General features: G+C 45.1%; 1 protein-coding gene across 6 annotated transcripts in view; it reads left to right on the forward strand.

Moving 5' to 3' along the window:
* Nucleotides 1-21,453, forward strand: part of CEP126 (centrosomal protein 126) — a 95,558-nt gene that overhangs the window by 64,370 nt on the left and 9,735 nt on the right. For 2 of the 6 annotated variants that reach the window (XM_082683964.1, XM_082683967.1), the window contains exons 7-11: nucleotides 548-660; nucleotides 5,362-5,437; nucleotides 7,256-7,465; nucleotides 11,802-11,866; nucleotides 15,589-16,016. In XM_082683964.1, coding sequence (XP_082540090.1) covers nucleotides 548-660; nucleotides 5,362-5,437; nucleotides 7,256-7,465; nucleotides 11,802-11,866; nucleotides 15,589-15,651 — 527 coding nt within the window. In that variant the 3' untranslated portion in view covers nucleotides 15,652-16,016. Of the gene's footprint in view, nucleotides 1-547; nucleotides 661-5,361; nucleotides 5,438-7,255; nucleotides 7,466-11,801; nucleotides 11,867-15,588; nucleotides 16,017-18,762; nucleotides 19,042-19,370; nucleotides 19,560-21,453 lie in introns of those variants that run through there. The other 4 variants (XR_014298928.1, XM_082683965.1, XM_082683966.1 and 1 more) reach the window with 4 other exon arrangements.

Raw genomic sequence — 21,453 nt, forward strand, 5'->3', positions numbered from 1 at the left:
CACAAACAGTGGAGGCGCCACAAAAGTCTTCTTCAGGCTCTTCCATTTAATGAAGACTCATCCAGACCACATCCACCCAGCGGGCACGCGTCCACTCACAGTGCAGCAGGCAGGCGAGTGCGGGTGACCGGTAGCAGCACCCTTCTCTCCCGGAGAGCCCCTGCTCTTCTCCGAGAGAGCGTTGCTCACTGAATGCAGCCCATCGCCGTCGACCTTGCGGCCGAAAAGGCACCAGGGTCAGGCCCATAGTAGCACAGGGAGGTCGAGATTGAACAGAAAGTGGGACCGTAGTCTGTTCTTCCCCACAGCACGTGTTTGGCCGTCCTGGCCCTGCGGCAGCACACGTGGGAGGCCACCGGTGGAGAGTGGGACCCTTCAGAAGCAGAGATTCTGTGTGACTCATTACTGTAACTGTGCCGTGCATGGCACAGTAACGGGAACTCTGGGAGTGTTTTATGACCAAATGAGTGAACGAATGGAGGTTGATTTGTAAGTTCGTGCCTGTAATGTACGTGGTTAATTTTGAATTTTTGTGGCATTGTTTAAGGCTCTCCTGTTGTAAGAAGAAAGCAAATTGTTGAAGATAAGCAGAGAAGCCTTTTAGAACAGAAAAGACAAAACCCTGCATCTGCAGGAAAGAAGTGTGGCGAGTGCACAAGTGTAAGTATGGTGTTAGCAACGCTGTCCGTTCAGTAGTGGAAAATCGCCTGGAAACAGAATGCTCTCGAAGGACTGTGATTTTGCTGTGAAGTGTGGACCGCAACTTAAATGTAACTACGGCCAGGGGCAGTAAGAAGCAGCCCAGGGATCTCTACCCTATGGACTTAGCATACTGCACTTGTTTGCCCTACTCTCTCTGTGTGATCAGTTACTAACGAAGTCGTTCAACCAACCGTAACAAACCAGCATTATTCTTTTATTTATTATTGATACATGTTATTCGCAACCAAGTTTTTAAGTGTACATGAAAGAAGAAAAACAGAAAAGCAAATGAGAGCCCCGGACAGAGGAGGTTAAGTGTGAATCACGAAGACTAGTTCGTGTGTTAAATAAGCTCTGTGGACCAGAGCTTCCTGCCCAATGCGGCTGAGGTCAGCAAGGCAGGGAGTTCGCTTCTCAGGGGCCCCTGATTGCAATGCTGTTTGAGGCGCTGTTAGGAAGACACACTCCCCCTGAGGCCCTGCTGTGGTCACCGCGGAGACACCTCTTCACGGTCAGCAGCAGACGAAGCAGAAGCTTCATGTGGCTGTTTGAGACCGAGGCTCAGTCAGACGCTTAGTAGAAGTCATTTTAAAATTAGTGGATGTCGGGGGTTCTGGGTGGCCCAGTGGTTAGGCCGCTGCCTTCGGCTCAGGTCATGATCTCAGGGTCCTGGGATCGAGTCCCGAATCAGGCTCTCTGCTCAGCGGGGAGCCTGCTTCCCTTCCTCTCTCTCTCTGCCTGCCTCTCTGCCTACTTGTGATCTCTCCCTCTCTCTCTCTGTCAAATAAATAAATAAGTCTTAAAAAAAAAATTAGTGGATGTCATCCTTTGAGAGCTAAGCAAATGTGACCTAAATATGACATTTTCTGGACATGTAACCTCACCCAAGGATTTAATTTAAAATATTAAAACAGGGGCGCCTGGGTGACTCAGTCGGTTGAGTGTCTGCCTTCGGCCGGGGTCGTGATCCTGGGGTCGAGACTGCAGCTCCCTCTCATGTTCCCCGTTTCTGCTCTCTGTCTTGCTCTGTCAAATAAATAAAATCTTTTTTTTTTTTTTAAGGTAGATGAGAAAGGGAAATACTGATCTTACTTTTTTTAAGATTTTATTTTTTTATTTGACAGAGAGAGAGAGAGAGGGAACACAGCAGGGGGAGCAACAGGCAGAGGGAGAGGGAGAAGGCTCCCCGCTTAGCAGGGAGCCCAATGCGGGGCTCGATCCCAGGACCCTGGAATCATGACCTGAGCTGAAGGCAGATGCTTAACCTACTGAGCCATCCAGGTGCCCCCAAATAAATAAACTCTTAAGTAAATAGCATTTCACTAGAATTTCTACTCTAAATATTACTTCTGATGTTTGATAGCACTGGAATAGAGTGCCTTAGGAAGAATTTATATCTGACTTATAAGTTCAGGATTCGATTATTTGTATATTGTAGGAACTATTGTTTTATATATAAATAAGATGTTTACTGTGGAGGAAAATCAACCGTGACATGTTCTTTTTTTATTAATTATTTTTATTAACATATAATGTATTATTTGCTCAGGGGTACAGATCTGTGATTCCTCAGGCTTACACACTTCACAGCACTCACCGTAGCACATGCCCCCCCCCCAACGTCCATCACCCACCACCCTCTCCCTACCTCCCCCCAGCAACCCTCCACTGGTTTCCTGAGATTAAGAGTCTCGCATGGTTTGTCTCCCTCCCAATCCCTCTTGTTTCATTTTTGCCTTCCTTACCCCCCAAATCCCCCACTTTGCCTCTCAAATTCCTCATATCAGATCATATGATAATTGTCTCTCTCTGATTGACTTATTTCGCTCAGCATAATACCCTCTAGTTCCATCCATATCATTGCAAATGGCAAGATTTCATTTCCTCGGATGGCTGCATAGTATTCCATTCTATGTATACATACCACATCTTCTTTATCCATTCATCCGTTGATGGACATCTAGGTCCTTTCCAAAGTCTGGCTATTGTGGACATTGTTGCTATAAACATTCAGGTGCATGTGCCCCTTCACATCATTAGATCTGTACCTTTAGGGTAAATGCCCAGTAGTGCGATTGCTGGGTCGTAGGGCAGCTCTTATTTTCAACTTCTTGAGGAACCTCCATGCTGTTTTCCAGAGTGGCTGCACCAGCTTGCATTCCCACCAACTGTGGAGGAGGTTCCCCTTTCTCCGCATCCTTGTCAGCATCTGTCATTTCCTGACTTGTTAATTTTAGCCATTCTGACTGGTGTGAGGTGGGATCTCCTTGTGGTTTTGATTTGTATTTCCCTGATGCCGAGTGATGTGGAGCACATTTTCACGTGTCTGTTGGCCAACTGGATGTCCTCTTTGCAGAAATGTCTGTTCATGAACATGACTTATTCTTAACAGCAAGACAAATAGCATTTAGTTCTGTACAATGTAGTAAAGTTGCATGTGACCATGCTATTCTTTTTTTTTTTCAGTGTTCCAAGATTCATTGTTTATGCACCACACCAAGTGCTCCATGCAATCCGTGCCCTCCTTAATACCCACCACCAGGTTTTCCCAACACCCCACTCCTCTCCTAAGACCCCCAGTTTATTTCTCAGAGTCCACAGTCTCTCATGGTTCGTCTCCCCCTCCGATTTCCCCCAAGTCCCTTCTCCTCTCCATCTCCCAACGTCCTCCATGTTATTCCTTATGCTCCACAAATAAGTGAAATCATATGATAATTAACTCTCTCTGCTTGACTTATTTCACTCAGCATAATCTCCTCCAGTCCTGTCCATGTTGATACAAAAGTTGGGTATTCGTCCTTTCTGATGGAGGCATAATACTCCATTGTATACATGGACCATATCTTCTTTTTTTTTTTTTTTTAAGATTTTATTTATTTATTTGACAGAGAGATCACAAGTAGGCAGAGGCAGGCAGAGAAGCAGGCTCCCCGCTGAGCAGAGAGCCCGATGCAGGGGCTCGATCATGACCTGAGCCGAAGGCAGAGGCTTTAACCCGCTGAGCCACCCAGGCGTCCTGGACCATATCTTCTTTATCCGTTCGTCCATTGATGGGTATCTTGGTTCTTTCCATAGTTTGGTGACTTATGGCCATTGCTGCTATGAACATTGGGGTACAGATGGCACTTCTTTTCACTACATCTGTATCTTTGGGGCAAATACCCAGTAGTGGAACTGCAGGGAGGCTCTATTTTTAATTTCTTAAGGAAATACCATGCTATTCTTTTTTTTTAAAGATTTTATTTATTTATTTGACAGAGATCACAAGTAGGCATAGCAGCAGGCAGGGGTGGAGGGAGTGGTGGGAAGCAGGATCCCTGCTAAGCAGAGAGCCCAATGTGGGGCTCGATCCCAGGACCCCAAGATCGTGACCTGAGCCAACGGCAGAGGCTTAACCCACTGAGCCACCCAGGTGCCCCAGTACCATGCTATTCTTAATGCTTAATGCACTCACTCACAGACCCACCTCCTGGTGGTCAGTGCCATACTGCCTGAGAAGGCCTTCCTTCAGCCACCGTGTTGTTCACATCAAACGTCTCAGAACCTGTCAAGTGAACAAGAGCTATTTGTGTAAATGGATTTTAAATGCTAAAGCAATATATAGTTGTCAGAGCAACAACAAAAAACAGACTAAATTTGAAGTGCTCCGATGAATGCGCTCCCTAAATTCATCTTTACCTTTCTGGGTCTTACTCTGTCCGTGTGTGCCCCTTTGCATGCTGGCGGCCTGCTTTTGAGCCCCTGTGTGTTCTTTCCAGAAGCCCCACGTCCACCTTCCTCTCATACATCTGCCTACATCTTCCACAGCCTCCTTTGTCCCTGAAATCAAAATCGAGATTTGAAGTTTAATTTGTTTCAGCTCTCTTGTTCTGTTTTGATATTGGTGTTTTGTTTTTTAACTGAAGAGCTGCTGCAGGAGTGCAGTTACCTTAGCAACGGCCCCGTCGCCTTGTGGCAGGAAATCAAAAAAATTAAACTTCCATGGGGAGGGAATCTGAGAGCGATCGGTGAAAGTGGAAGAAGCAAGTCCCACTTTGTGCCAGGACTGTGTCCACGCGGGGCACCTCCAGCCTCCAGGGGAGGCCACACGTGCCCGTGTGTGCGAGGACAGGGCTCTCACAGACAGCTGCAGCAGTGACTCGGACTGGCTGGCCGAGGACAGGCCAGGGACAGGGGTAGCCAGGCCACCAGCCGAGCACAGGTGTGCAGCAGCCCAGCTGGCCACGTCCAGCACTGAGGAGTGTGCCTGCGGCTTGGCCTGCGAGGTTCCCCACTCGCAGCTCTGTGCAAGTCCTTGACACTAGTCCCAGTCAGAGCCTCTGCCCTTACAACGAAACACCGATTCAGTCATAAACCTTGCATTAACTGTTGCGGTTCCTTTAAGTAGCACCGTACTTCCCCTCTTCCAAAGACCCAAGATAACAGGGCAACCTGAAACTTTTCCAAAATTGACAGGAAACATTTTCTTAAACATTCAGGTATCCTAGAAAGGCCTTATCCCAGTAATTTTTGATTTCTGCTCCATGAAAAAGGAAATACACAGGTTACATGAGCAGGGATAACTGAAACTATATAGAGCACACATGTTTCTTTTAATAAATGTATATCATGAGTATTTAAATATGGAAACCTATTCTGATGTCATATTACATTTTGTAGAATTTGGAGCAAAGTGCCCAGCCAAGTTCAAGTGAGCCAAAACATACTACAAGGTGTACTTCTGATGTTGAAGAAGGTATGTATGTTTCAGTTTAAAGGTGTTCTCTGAGCTTTATTTATTGTTGAAGAAGGTATGTTTCAGTTTAAAGGTGTTCTCTGAGCTTTGTTCCTAATGATTTCATTTTTTGTTATGTGTGTTTTCCCAAATACACACACACCATGTGACAGGTAAGCCACCATGTGGGTTTCGAGCCCCTTATCCTGCACATGTGGACTGTTGCCAGATGTGTGCGTTCTAAGTGATAATGTATTGAACATCTTTCTACATGAAGCTTTTCCCTGACTTTTCAGTCATTTCCATAAGACAGAGATCCCAGGGATCACAATTACAGTATTTGACATGTCATTGGCACCTGATAACTATTTGTTGAATGAATCTCTGTATTAAATGAATACTGGATCAGAGGAAGTAAGCATTGTTACAGCTCCTTATGCAGATTCAAAAGTATTTTCTGAGAAATAACATTTAAAACTTTTCTGGGATATATGCCAACTTGACATAGAATTATTTCTATGATTTGCTTACAAAGAAATTTTGCATGTATCTTTACTTTTGGTGAATTGCTCCTTCATATGGTTTTCTCTATAGATATTGGAGTTTTGTTATTTCCTTACTGATTTTTGCAAATTCTTTAAATATTAAGGGTTCTGTTATTCATATTAGTTGCAAATGTTTTTATTACTTTATTGTTTGCATTTCATTCTATTTATGTGTTTATATTTAGAAGACTTCCTTTTTATTGTCTCATTCAACAAATGATTGAGAGCTAATTTCCTGCCGACAGCTACATATTGGATATAGAATAATGCACAAAACACACAGAAGTCTTGCCTTTCAGAAGCTTCAACTCTATTAGGGAAGACCACCCTTTAAACACATTCTCTAGTCTTTACTTAGTGATTTCCCCATTACTTTTAAGATCGAAGAACCTTCCCAATACAGAAGTTCAGAAGTGTTTCTTTCTCCTCTAGATTGCTCTAATGGTTTCATTCCTTAAGGTCTTTACTTTCCTTTGAATTTGTTTAAATGGATGATGTACAGCAAAACTGCAAATTGACTCTTTTATAAGCAGCAAACTAATTTACTGAGTCATCTTTCCCTTTCCTCAAGACTTGGATTCTTCGGGACGCCTGGGTGGCTGAGTTGGTTAAGCAGCTGCCTTCGGCTCAGGTCATGATCCCAGCATCCTGGGATCGAGTCCCACATCGGGCTCCTTGCTCCGCAGGGAGCCTGCTTCTCCCTCTGCCTCTGCCTTCCACTCTGTCTGCCTGTGCTCGCTCTCACTCTCTCTCTCTCTCTGACAAATAAATAAACAAAATCTTTAAAAAAAAAAAGACTTGGATTCTTCTCGGGTCATAGGCCAGATTCTCCTGTATTCGTGGGTCTGTTCCTAGGCAGTCCGTTCTGTTCAGGCCATCCTCTCATTTTCTAACTTTTCTTCGCTTTCCTTTTATTTTACCCTTTTATTCATAACTTATCTTACTTGTTACTCTAAAGACAATCTACTTCAACTTCTCTTTGAATTACCAGTGGATAACAAAAACACAACACAAACATAATCTAAAGGTGATGTGTTTTTCCTTTAGCTCAGATGACATGCGAGGGGCGTTCACGGCCTCCCTGTGATCATCTTGAATTTCTGTTTTTTTAATCAGGGATGAGAAAATGCTAGCTGCAGATAATCCCAATAAATAAAATGCAAAGTAACAGAAGATTTACTGGGTTTCTATTTGTGAAGTGAATACACACAGACTCATGTCAGTTAAGTAAGGATGTGGGAAGATCGCAAAGGCAAAAAGGGATCAAAGAATACTTAATGTAAAGTTTCTGTAGTTTCAGATAGTACTTCTCAGTTTTTGATGGCTGAAAACCTAGTGAAAGCTTCAGTGCCTGAGGATGAAATTCTCGCTGTCATGAACAGCAGGCAGCTACAGAAACCACATCTGGCTGTAAATAAGACCCAGCCACTCAACGTCTATGCACTCCCGGCCGCAGAACAGAAGCTCCTCCAGTCCCTTAGTCACCTCAATGAGAGGTTCCACTGTGAGTACGGAAGACCACCTTTCCTAAGAAATGTTATATTTTGTACTTAGACTACTTTAATTTAATTTAAAAATTGGAAATAAAAATACACAATGTATCCAGATTATTAGGTACTTAAATCAAATACATAACAGTTAAAAAATATTTTTGAGCAGGGGTGCCTGGGTGGCTCAGTCACTTAAGTCTTGATTTCAGCTCAGACTGTGATCTCAGGGTCCTGAAGTTGAGTGCGCCATCAGGCTCCACGCTCAGCGTGGAGTCGGCTTGAGATCCTGTCTCTCCCCCTCTCCCCACCCTCTCCCTCTCTTTAAAATTTATCTGTACATGTGTGTGTGTGTGTGTGTGTGTGTGTGTGTATTTGGGTATACCCTACTATTTAAGTGTACCATACTCAGGTCATTTATGATGATGATAATTTCTTTGACAGGCTTGTCTGTCTTCTAGGAATGTATGAATTCTCCTCTATTTCAGCATCGTGACAGGCTAGGTATCTTTACTGACATCCTTCAAAAACAACCATAAATTCCAGATTAAGTATTTTTAAAAATCTTACGTATAACAATAAACTGCTAAGAATATAAGGAATTCCTTTGGGAGAAGGACAGAGGAAGAGGGAGAGAGATAATCTTAAGCAGACTGTACACTTAGCATGGAGCCAGCTGTGGGGCTTGATCTCATGACCCTGAGATCATGGCTTGAGTGGAAATCAAGAGTCAGACACTTAACTGAGCCCCGCAGGCGCCTGAATATAAGGAATACTTAAGACTAGGAACTGAATATAGATAAAGCCCAGAAAGCTGAGAATGCTCTATCTAGCTGGTGCCTTGAGATTTCTTTAACCCACACAGTGAAATTGAGCTTTGCTCTTCATGGCTTCACAGAAGAAGGAACGGGTGACAAAACCCAGGGCCTACTCAAGCCGGTGGTCTCACAGGAGATCCACCCCCGCCCCCACATGAGCCGGGCCTCCCGAAGACCTGGAGCCTGCGGACAGACACGCGCACCAGGACAGGGAGGGCTGGAAGAGGCTCGCACGTCTTGAGTTTCAGGATTGAGCAGACGAGGGAGGAAGACGCACAGGCTTTTCTCACCTCCCTCTGTGTGTCTGTGCAGGATGTAGCACTTTCTCTGTGAGAGTTTGTTAATACCACATTCTTACCAAAGGAAATTCTAAAGACTGTGTTTCAGAAAACTAAGAGTAATCTTAGATGGACAGTTCAAGGGGGGAAATTTGAACCAACATTATATAAAACAAAAATTAATAAAGTAGTGTGTGTTTCAAAGACAATAATGTTAGCCTTAAAATACCTGTTAGAAGTAGTGTGTAAGCTGGGAGAACATAAACGGTGTTAAAGTGTAGTAGGCTGGGACGCCTGGGCGGCTCAGTTGGTTGGACGACTGCCTTCGGCTCAGGTCATGATCCCGGAGTCCCGGGATCGAGTCCCACATCAGGCTCCCAGCTCCATGGGGAGTCTGCTTCGCTCTCTGACCTTCTCCTCGCTCATGCTCTCTCTCACTGTCTCTCTCTCAAATAAATAAATAAAATCTTTAAAAAAAAAAAAAAGTGTAGTAGGCTGCTGTTGCTTAAGGAATTCGGTACCGTTTAACTTTTTTTATTCAGGTGTAACCAACATACAGTGTTGCATTTGTCGCAGGCGTACAACACAGTGATGCCACACTGTGTGCATAGCTCAGTGCTCATCACTAGAAGTACGTTCCCGTTCCCCTCTCCTTCCGCCCTCCGCCCCTCCCATGACCGTCAGCTGTCTTCCACAGTTCAGTCTGTTTCTTGGTTTGCCTTTTTTTTTTCTTTGCTCATTTGCTTTGTTTCTTAAATTCTACATATGAGTGAAATTGTACACCCTTTGTCCTTCTCTTGCTGACTTATTTCACATAGCGTTATACTCTCTGGGTCAGATTAACTTCAGATATTGGTAAAGGAAGTCTGCTTCTGGTAGTTACAAGGGTCACAATGAAAGGACCAGAATAAAGTATACAATTTCCAAACTGGTAAAGAAGAAAAGTGGCATACAAATACACAAACACACACACACACACACACACACACATATCTCAAATTGATTCAAAATAAGACAAAAATGGAGAGAAAAATGAACATAGAAGACACAGAAACGGGTACAAATGCGGTGCTATAAAATGCCGAGTACACATGTACTTACAAGGAATGTGTGGATTATATGTTAAAAGATCTTTTTAAAATCTATGCTTTTATGACACAACCATATTTTGTTTATAAACTATGTATTTAAAACATACAGGTATAGAAGAGCCAAAAATAAAAAGTTGAAAAATATGTACCAAGCAAATTCTAACCAAAAGAAAACTTATTTTAATGTATTATTATCAGACGAAATTGACTATGACACAGAAAACATTAGTAGACATAAAAAAGATCATGATGATTGAAGCTTTAATTTAGGAGAAATATATAAAACATTTTCATTTATATGCATTTAGGAACATGCCTCAAAATATATAAAATGTGTTTTGGCCATGGTGGGAGATTCCTTTTTCTGCACTGCTAGTAACTGATGGAACAAACAGACAAAGTAAATCAATAAATGTGTAGGAATCAACCAGGGTTCCGAACATGATTAAAGGGACACATTCTTTGCAAGTATACATGGATGATTTATTAAAATGAACCACATATTATATCATAAAACAAGTGTGAAGCATTACAAAGGATTGGAGTTACGCACAGACTCTGACCACAATGCAATTTAGCTAAAAATGAATAACAAAAAGATAACCATTAAGAAGCAAATTTCTAGGGGTGCCTGGGTGGCTCAGTTGGTTAGGGGCCCAACTCTTGATTTTGTCTTAGGTCGTGATCTCAGGATCAAAGAATTGAGCCCCACGTCCAGCTCTCTGTTCAGCATAGAATCTGTGTGTCCCTCTCCTCCTCCAACCCGCTTGTGCTCTCTCTCTCAAAATCTTTAAAAAAAAAAAAAAAGGAACATATTTCTTTTTTTCTTTTTAAAGATTTTATTTATTTATCTGACAGAGATCACAAGTAGGCTGAGAGGCAGGCAGAGGGGGAGGGGGAAGCAGGCTCCCCGCCAAGCAGAGAGGCCGACTCGGGGCTTGATCCCAGGACCCTGAGATCATGACCCAAGCTGAAGGCAGAGGCTTTAACCCACTGAGCCACCCAAGTGCCATATTTCTAAATAAACTGTGGTTCAGAGAAAATATCATAATGAAAATTACAAAACATTCACTTATTTTAGAAAGAGGACACAACCGTTAGCTCACCTGTGGCAGAATATGGAAGAAAGAAATGCCACATTCCATACAAGCTGATATTAGGAATTCTGCTTAAATTTTTAACGAAGTGTTGAAGTATAAATGTGAACTGCTCTGAGAATGGGAGCCACAGAAAAGATGAATTCATACCTACTCACAGATTCTTCTTGACCCTCCATGTTTTTCATGAGAGAACTAGAGCGCAGAGCAGGAGACCAGAGAAATGGCTCAGCAGTGCGGGAGCAGAGAACAGCCACAGCCATGGGAAGGCCCTGAAGCCGGCTGCAGAACCTTCTACAGAACGGAGGCTGTGGGGTCCTGGGACAGAGGCAGCGAGACTGCTGGGGGGAGGGGAAGGGGGAGGAAAAAAGCTTCTAGGCTGTGGGCAGGAGGCAGAACCGGCTGGGCCCAGAGCCTCAGAAATCTCCCACTGTCTGTTGAAGGTCGGGGCACAAAAGTCTCTTGCATAAAACTTGTCAGAGATACAAGACAGATGTGACAACGATGAGAAAGATAGCTTTCCTGGCAGCTCTAAGAAGGGAATTTCCTTTTGGTATAAAGAAAAAGAAGAAGAAAGACAAATGGAAAAGAAAAGAAAACCCAGTATTTGTATAAAGATTGTTATAGAATGGTCAAAATATTAGGAATTCCTTTTTTTTTTTAAGATTTTATTTATTTATTTGACAGAGATCACAAGTAGGCAGAGAAGCAGGCAGAGAGAGGAGGAAGCAGGCTCCCCGCTGAGCAGAGCCCCCAATGCGGGGACTCAATCCCAGGACCCTGAGATCGTGACCTGAGCCGAAGGCAGAGGCTTTAACACACTGAGCCACCCAGGCATCCCTAGGAATTCCTTTTTATCAACCTAAGTTTTATGTCCTTGTTTTTAACAAAACTACTTCTGTTTCCTACCTAATATAGTGTAAACACCATTTCTGGACACAATAGAAAAGATTCTTAACTCAGTTTTAGTATTTTGTTATACCAGAATTTAATTTCTGATTCTTTAGTGGTTCTTCTTGGTCAATATACATAACTAAATTACTTTTGTGTCATGGCATAATTCTTTCAGATGTACAAGAAGCCATTTGCAAGAATCCATCCATCAGAAATACCTTACAAATAATACCACTTCTGGTAAGCATATGAAGAAGCTTTTTTTTCCCTCATTTTAGGAAATGTCATGATTTCTTGTGTAAGCAGCGTGTATTGAAATTAATTTTTCTCGAGATTGGCTTTTAGCAAGTTTTCTGCCTCAGTTAACTTTCAATTATGACATGTTTTGTTAGAATCAGCAAATATCTTCTCATTTACAAAGATCAAAATACAAAGTTTTTTTTTACATCTGGAATATTCCATCATTCATGGGAACAGCAACAGGGATCAGTGTACTACTCTCCAGATAATTTTGGATGTGTAGCCTCGCTGGAAAATTACTAAGAATTCTACCTTGGTAAGGTTTCCACCCTTGCTTCCGTCCCTTTCATGTCTTCGAAGTTCAAAACTAGACATTGCTATTTGGAAGTTTATTTTTTGCCTTAACAACATTTATATGTGTAAATATACACATATAAATGGCAATTTATTGCATTAAGGAATTTTCAGGCTAACAGGAAGAAAGAACCCGTGGAGAGTGTACACTGGTCACTGTAATGTGACTTGAGACTATGTGTGGGTGGCACGGCCTCAGGAAATCACAGAAGGAAGAGATCGTAGTGGCCAGAGGTGACCAGAGACAGGTCTCTGGAAAGGGCATCTGAGACTCCGATGCTTTCTGTAATGTCAGGATCCTCAAGGTAGGTGTTCAGCAAGGAGACGTTGGTTAGGGGATTAACTGGGTGCTCGCTCAGTTCTGAAGTCTGGAGGGAAAAGTGAGATTATGCAAGTCTGCTTCCTTCCCTGTTATTTTCTGTCACATAAACAAAGGGATACATTTCTTACCACGTTTTAAATTTTTGCTTATGTCCTAGATACGGCTGTAAGTAATAAGAAAGAGTCTGCCCCTGCCTTCTGACGCTTTTTCTTTCCCTGTGGGCAAATGGTTCTCAGAAGCGGCCTTTCTGCTGCCCTGAGTGGTACACACAGCGCCTGTGCATCTGTCACTTCGACCCCTGACAGTTGTGGACATGGTTGCTCTTCACATGCCAGCTGGCGTTTTGCTCAATTTCTCACCTCTGTCGATTCAGCCACTTCAGTAATTCTTGCAGCGACAATTTTTGTGTTTGAATGTGTGACAGTTTTGTTGTTCATAGCATAAGTGGTTGTCATCTCACCTGAGCCAGAGTACGCCTGCGGTGAGGGAGATCACTTCTCTCCATGGCCGCTCAACCTGCAGACAGTGTGTGACCCCTGACAGCTGGCGGCCGGCTGTAGACACTGCCGAGTGAGGAGAGGGAGGTCTCTGAGTCCCCAGAGCATCCGCGGGTGCGCCGGTGCTCTGCGGTGTTGCACAGAAGCCTCGGCTCGTGCCTGGAGGGCTCCTAGTGTAAACGAGCGACCGCTGACAGGCCGGACTCGTTTCTCTCCGATCTCTCACACCCGCTAGGACGGTTGGTAACCCTGAGCTTCTTTCAGTCCCTTCATCTCCAGACGTGTCCCTCTTCTTACTTCGTCATCACTGACCTAGGTCGGAGACCTTCCATTTTTTCAGGAGAAATGGTCTATAATCACAGACGTTAACTGCTTGTTTGAACAGCTGCCGTGAAAAGCATCCACCCCTCCCCCATCAGAATTACTTCATTTGCGTGTTCTGCAGGGGGATCGCAACATTTATTTGCCCTTTTTCTACTATTTTTAATTTTTACTTTTCAATTGGATTCACCGATTGTTGACATTTTGTCATACTTGCGTATCCGACAGATGGAAGGACGGGTGGATGGATGGATGGATGGAAGGGTAGAAGAAATGGAAGAGGACAGGACGGGAGAGAGACTCACACACACACACACACACACACACCCCTCCGTGAGCTGTCCGGAAGTGAGGTACAGACATGACGCTATTTCCCCACCAACCCTTAAGCATCCGTGTTCTCCTAAGAACAGACGCTCTGGCATGACCACAGCAGCACCTCCCACGGGGCGGAACACTGACGCACACTCAGACTCAGATTCTCCAGCCGGAAGAGAAAGTGTCTTCTGTGGCTGCTTTACTCCTCCGGTGCTGGACGCAGCCCGGGTTAGAGGCCGCGGTGGATGTCTGCTGTGCTCCCTCTCCACCTTCCCTGCGCACGGACGCCTCTCCAGAGGCTGAGCCCGGGGCCTCGCTGGCTGTCCATGACGTGGAGGCTCCCCATGGTTTTCTCAGTACATACGGCTTCACGTTTATGGTGGACGCAGAGTTTCAAAGTTTGTGTTCTCAGAGCTATTTTTATCACCTGCTTGATTCTACCTCTATCTTGGCTTTAGGTGTTCTATTTAGCTGCTTTTAATTTATTTTGAGTCCAGAAGACAGATGTCCAAGCGTTTGGAGTTATGTGTGAAGCATGCATAATATGTGCTTCGTGCCTCCCCCAGGAATAAAGTGAATGGGCTTAGCTAGTCTTCGGTCTTTTGTTTTCATCACGATAAGTGTAGTCTTTAGTCCCAATCCCCTGGCCTCTGGAAAGCTTTCAAAATGTGTTCCTGTCTCTCCGTCACAATTTCAAATAAGTAAAATTATTTAATATGTATGTTCTAGAAAGGCACTATGTAATCACGTTCCAATACTTTGTGTGCATGACGCAAGAGACCACCAAAGCTACTCGTTTTTACCAGGACACTAGTGCCATAGCCCAGTTCTCTCCATATAATGGCAGAAATATCAGTTCAGGAATATTTGTTGGTTTGGAGATGTTGCAGGTAAGGTTTTTATTAATGTTTCTTATTTTATTTTACATTTCCACTCCAATGTTTTCATACCCCTATGAACTTAAAAGAATTTCTTTTCAAATGATAATGTATGTCATATGTGTCCAGCTTTATAATTTACAAGCATTATATAGTTAACTCAGGAACTGAATTACTCAACAGAGCAACACTAATTATGTGAGAAATCTACCAGATGCCCCAATATAGAAAACTCAAATGTTGTTGGTTTAAGATTTGAGAATTTATGTTTAATTCTCAAAGATCATACATCTCTCTGGAAAGTGCACAACCTGGGCAAAGTTTACAACTTAATGTACATTAATGCACATTAATTAATACTCTTTGGTGGCAAGTGGACCTTATTGTTGCCAGATGGTTTCACACACACACGCTCTTGTGTAATCTTCTAAGTGAGGGACATCAAGTAATTCTCTCGAGTCTGAGAAACGTTCAGGGGCAGAGCCAGGATTGGCCCTTTCCCCTGTTCCCTGCCAAATCTCTTCTCCCTTTTGTAATTCTTACTCCAGGTGATGCCACCATCATCCTCCAGATTTCCCAGTGTGTGTCTCATCCAGGCTTTGCATGGTCCCCCATCCCAGACAGTAGACCTCCCTAAGGGCACTAAGTGAGCCTCGGCCGCACCCAGGACTCTTCCCTCCTGCGGCGCGTGTCTTAGTCCTGCTTTGGGGTTCCCGGCGTTAGCCCCGCAGCATCCTGGGGTGTTCTGTGAGCCGCCGCTGCCTCTCCTAGAGCAGAAAACTGCCCCTTCTGACTGCTTATACGGCAGATGATGACAAGGGCAGCTCCTAAGCACACTTCCACTGACAGAAAGAGTGGAGATGATGAGTTCTTGCAGTGAGGATGCTGCCTTCCACCGCTGGGACTTATGGGAGCCTTACAGGGACCAAAGTACCCTTCCGTGTCAGGCCGCAGTCTGTGAGCTGTGAAGAGAGGCCCGCGGAAAAGCCCGTAAGTGCTGGCGTGCAGTGACCCCATGCTCTTGTGTTGCAGAACAGCCAGTCGAGAGGCAGCCTGTCCCCGGGGGTCGGATCCAGACTGCAGAGGAAGTACTGACGGACCGCAGCGGCGAGCATGACTGTTCTCGCGGCAATTGACAATGGCCTGTAAATAGAGCATAGATTTCCGCATTTGTTAAGGATTTAAATACTACAACCATAAGATAAAGGTAAATCATCACATGAGTAATGGAGATAAATTGACTAGTTTACATTTATGCTACAAGGTTATTATGTATTTTATTGATAATACGTTTTTAGTGAAGGGAAATGCTTCATTGTTTTTAGTGAGCCTGCTACTGAAAACACATTCATTATATTTGAAAATAAAACAGGGTATTTTGTTATTCAAATTATGTATTAGCTATAGTTGTGAAGCTTTGTTTTTCTGAAATTCCTAATAAATTCCATTAAATTTTGGTACAGTGGTGTAAAAAGTTCATGATTAATATTAACAGTAAAGCCATCTAAGACTTGGAAGGATCTCTGTACTTGGGGGTATTACCAAAGGGTGTTACTTAACGAAAACCAAAAGAAACTCCTTGTATAATCATGAAATTCCTTCTATGATTTTAGAAGTTTTTTTGTGGAATTATGATAATCTCATATATCTTTTTACTTCCCCTCACCCATTTCTACTTCAGGCTCTCATCTAGACAGTCCGCGAAAGCTGACAGATGGCATTTCTAAGTGTGGTAGACTGGCAGAGTAAAATCTGTCGTATCAATCCCATCTTAGGGGCGCCTGGGGGGCTCAGTCAGCTGAATGGCTGACTCTTGGTCTCAGCTCAAGTCTTGATCTCAGGGTGGTGAGTTCATGCCCCGCATGAACAGGGCTCCTGTTTTAAAAGTTTTTAGCTCTCTCCCTTTGGCTGCTAGAGGGACCGTGCGTATAAGGCTCTCTGTATCCTGAGTCCTCCCTGCTTACACTAATGCCCAGACCCCTTGCAGGCCCCCAGCCTGCTGTCCCATGCCTCTCTGCCCAACTGCACACTGTCCCCCTAGCTCGGAATGCCTTCGTCAGCCTACACTGACATCTGCCTGAACCACGTTTACTCGTTCTTTTAAATTCTACTCAGGTCGAACGTCCTCTAATGTTTCCTAATAATTCTCTGCCACCTTTGTATAAATTATGTCCTTTGCATTCTGAACCACAATTATTTCTGTGTATGTATCCCTCTTCTAGATAAAGTGCTCCTAGCAGCTAACGGTTGTCACTGGTGTCTGTCCCATGAGGAAGTAAAGTGGGGGACACAGCGGCAGACCAAAATAATGAAGGAAAGGAAAATATTCAACTGTGCGATTTATCAAGCCCCAACTATGTGCTAGGTGCTGCTCCGTGTATTAGGGAGACAGTAAAAACAAAAGTAATTATTTTCTTCTATCATGGACTTACATTTTAGTCGGGAATACAGATTTCCAACATAAGCAGCCGCCACCGGAAGGTTAGAAGGCATGGTGAACGGAAAGCAGAGCGTGGGCGGGGTGGAGTACCAGGGTAGACGTGAGCCCGCTGGGGTGGACGGAGATGGTGTCTGACGACTGAAGGGAGGGGAGCCAGCCCTGGCAGCCGCAGGGGAACAGCGGCCAGAGGGCAGGAAAGTAGGCTGTTCTCTTAGTGAGGACTGGGGAGCTGGCGGGGGTGTTGGGAGGAAAAGAAAGCGAACAGAGGATTGGAACAGGGCTTCCTGTCACCCGTGGCTGGTGGCAAAATGCATTTCCTACTCTGAGAGGTCCAGGGTGGGACCGAGACCATACCAGGGCTGCTGCTCCCTGGACCCATGTGGAACCACAAAGTTCTGGAACATAACCTTGGCCGCATATTGAAATCACATGAGGAACTTTAAAAAAATCTTGACGTCTGGGTTACCCCGGGGGGCGATTTGAGCATTGAGATTTTTTAAAGCTCTCCAGACAAATTATAATGAGAAGCCAAGGGTAAGAAACATGGTCTAGAAGCAGTAATGCAAACAAGTAATGGGGTCGGGGATCGAATCCAGTCTGGGCGCCCTCTCCGGCCGGCAGACTTGGGGACGACCCAAGGGCAGCGACCATGCTGCGGACAGTGTCTTTCTGGACCCGCCTCGCCCCCCATCCACTGCAGAGGTGGCCGTACATGTTACTGACCGGTACTGGTGGCCAGGAGAGCAGGAAGAGCTCCATGGGGCTCCGCCAGGAGCGATTCTGGCTTCCCTCCTCACCAGCAACAGATACAGGCTCTTCCCATTCCCTGCTTTCTGGGTTTGGAGTTCAGGACTGATCCCGCGGGGGTGTTGCTGCACTCTCAGAGTCCGCCCTGAGTACCGAAAAGCCCACGGAGGAGGGGACAGACTGACACAGGGCACCCAGCTTCTTCGCTCCACAGCATCTTCTAGCCACAGCCCACTGACCTCAGCAGCACCCCCCACTGCCCGGCCACTGCAGGAATCGGCTGATACCCATGGGGACTTCGTTACCCAAGCCCCCTCCTCCTCACTGATGCAGGCTCTGGAGTCTGCACCTCTGTTGTCCCCTCGCAGACCCTCCTTCTCCATCTCCTCCCATAGGGATAAGATGTCATTCTTGTATCCCCTAGTCCCACGATTCTTAACAGCAGCTGTGTTGTCCTGACTGATACAGTCTGATGGAGGAGACACACGTGGGAGATGAATGCGATTCTGAATTTCGGAAAAAAAGCTTCTGAGTTAGCAAAATGGATATCGCTCTAGAGAATGAAAAGGAGAGAAGAGCCTCCCAGGTCTAGATGGGACAGAACCAGGAGACAGGGAGGAAGCAGGGTGCGAAACACCATCCTGGTAAGTGCCCCAATTATCTAGAAAGGAATTTCAAATAAGGAACTTGAAATACAGATGCTAAAAAATTAGGACTTATAACTACGCTCTCACATCTGAATTTTTAATGGAATTATAAAATGGGCATTTCCAAAATGGGAATTTTACCTTTTTGAGTAGAATGGTACTGAGGAAAGTGACACGAGGATTGAGGCCGGTGGTTCGGGGAGAACTCAGGCAGGCCTCACCAAATTGGGTCATTTTCTGACATGCCAGCCCAGTGTGTAGCTGCAAGGTTTGGGCAGCTGTGTGTCCGCTGCTGCTTCACATTTCCAGGAGGAGAGTGGGGACAGGACTAGCAGCCACAGGGACTAAGTGACTTCTCTGCTCTCTCTCTAGGACTGGACGCACCTGTTTGTCAGCACTGTTCCCAGGAAAGCAAGCGAGCCACTGGACTGCTCCTGAAGTGGTGTCTCAACCTGGGTTTGGAGAGCAGCGAGGTCCGGGCAGGGCTCCGGGGAGAGCCAGCTCTGCGCTCAGGTGCAGGAGACCCGGCGCTGCTCCCTGGGGTAGAGCACACCCTCGTCCCTCCTGGAGCCCCAGTGCCGGGAGCAGCTGCAGTGATGGAAGTAGACGTGAACTAGAAATGTCTGTTGATGAAACCTCTTGCAGTAACTTGTGAGGGCATTTTACCAAAAAATGGTATTTGGGCTTTTGTTAATTATCCATTTTGGTATAATATATAGTCCCAAAGTTACCTCAGACCCCCAAAGGGTCCTTGGTGGCAGCATCAGAGCCGAGGTTAGCTCTCTGTGTGGCAGAGGGAGGCCCTCCTGTGACCCTGGGATCACACTGTCTTCCAAATCGAACGGTTGGCACTTTGGGACTACAAAAAAAAAAATTTTGTTTTTACATTAGAAGGTAATGAATCAAAGTTAGAAATTGCAAGATTTAAGGGAGACAATTCTTGTGGCCTTTTAATGACCCTGCTCACTTCTGGTTTGCAGAGCCTGGCCTGGGAGGTGAGGGACCACACCCTGCCACATAGGGCACGTGCTGTTACTTCACCCCAACCGACAGCCCAAGAGCCACGTGTTCGTCGCCATTGACAGAGGAGCGCAGAGGCTCAGAGATGAGCCCACCCCCCGCCGGCCCGCCCCCCAGGGTCATGTTGCGGCATGGCGGTGCACACCCAGGTCCGTCTGGCTGCAGCCCCCGTGTTCTTTCTGCCATGCTTTCTGGGGGAAGTGGGAACTATGGGACCAGTTAGGGAGAAGGGAAAAGGAAATGAAAAAAGGACGACAACAGGAAACATTTTGTACTTTCCTACTTGGGGAGGAGAAGCATAGGACTTATGAAAAGTTAAAGCTAAGAGAAAAGTTAAAAATTCAGGTTTTAAAAAACAGAAAGCTGCACACCTCTACTAGTAAATATTCGGGGCATTAATTTACGCATCAAGGTACAGTTTTGTGAATTGGGGTATTATTTATAAAATGACATTCCAGTGGGCGAAGCAGGCCCAAGGGCTATGCCATGATTTCTGTGGAGCCTTCCAAGCACCTTGGATTACAACTCAGCTTTTTTTTTTTAAAGCAAGGATTTGTACTTAGGTGTTACCATCACTATACTCGGCATCAGACCACGTGCCAAGCCCACACCACAGCTGATAGTCCCTCTTACCTTTTATCTGTGTCCCCGAGAATGTCTCTATAAGCAAAGCTTTATTTAAAATAGTTGAACTCTGGTCGAATCTGAGCAAACACACCTCTCTGGTGAGCTTAAAAAGCAGGACAAGTCTATTTTTCTAGTACTTGTACATTAGGACACCATCGTTTCGTAAACCTGTGGGGTGACCCAAATCCCGGCTCAGCACTGGCCATAACACCTCCAGAGAGGGGCACTGGGACCTTAGCGGAGCCGGGAGGGGCCACTGACAATGACAAAGGTACGCAGAAATTGTTGGGAATTAAAGAGGAAGAGAATATCTATAGAAGCGAAAACTAGTGACAATGTGATTCACATATAGACAAGGAAGAAAAATGCCTTGTCCACGCTGACTTATACATATTAGGAAAAAGGGACCTCTTTCCAATTGAGATGGTAAGTTTTCTCAGATTTGCAGGGAGATGAATTTCCTCTCAGTGGTACACACGGTGTAGGCCTGGTCAAGGCCAGGAGCCTTGTGTGTCCACCGCCCCAGCAGCCTGCGCCCTGCGTCTCCTGCCGGTTCTGCCCTTTCCAGAAAGGGGCACTGCTAGGACTAAGCCACCAGCATGAACATGAGCATGTGGACAGGTCCAAACACACACACAGACCTTGTGCACACAGAGGCCTCCTCACTCTGCGCCCTGAGAGGACTGAGCACTCAGCCCTAGTTCCCTAATGAAGAGAACCCGGGTTGTGGGGGAAGTGACTGATGCCAGGACTGTGCAGAGAGAATACAACATGGGCTTGGAGTAAGGATGCACTAAATGAAATCAATAGAAGCAGGACATTTCAAATGTCCCACCTGTCTGCAGGGATAATCCAATAGTGATCCCAGCAGAAACAAAATCAGGTGTGATATCAGATTACAGGCCAAAGAATAAACCAGAAAGAAGTCCATACTGGTACAAATAAATGATCCCATAAGTAGAAGGGGAGGAAGGAATGACTTCTTTACACAAGGGACCCAGTACATATGGAAGGGATGAGGACACGGAAGAATCACTGTTGGCCACACAGTTGTTGCAAACAAGACCTGCAAAATTATCTTGGAGGAGAAACAGGACATCTACATCACCTCAAAGTATGTCCCCCAAAATATTTTAATGACAAGGAGAAAAAGTCCTTTTACGCTAAGGGGACCTGGCAGATCTCACCCATAAGTAAACAGTCTAGGTCATGATTACCATAAGAAAACATTTTGAAATCCTACTGTGACCCCTGATATCATGCAGTGAAGTGGATATGACTTCACTTCAGTCGGGGGAAAAGCATCACACAAACTCAAGGGATATTCCACAGAATGCCCCACCAGTACCTTCTAGAAGCATCAAGGCCATGAAAGAAAAGGAATAAGACCAGAACTGTTGCGGATGAGGAGAGACC

The sequence above is a fragment of the Mustela nivalis genome, assembly GCF_964662115.1.
Source record: "Mustela nivalis genome assembly, chromosome: 9".
Taxonomy (NCBI): domain Eukaryota; kingdom Metazoa; phylum Chordata; class Mammalia; order Carnivora; family Mustelidae; genus Mustela; species Mustela nivalis.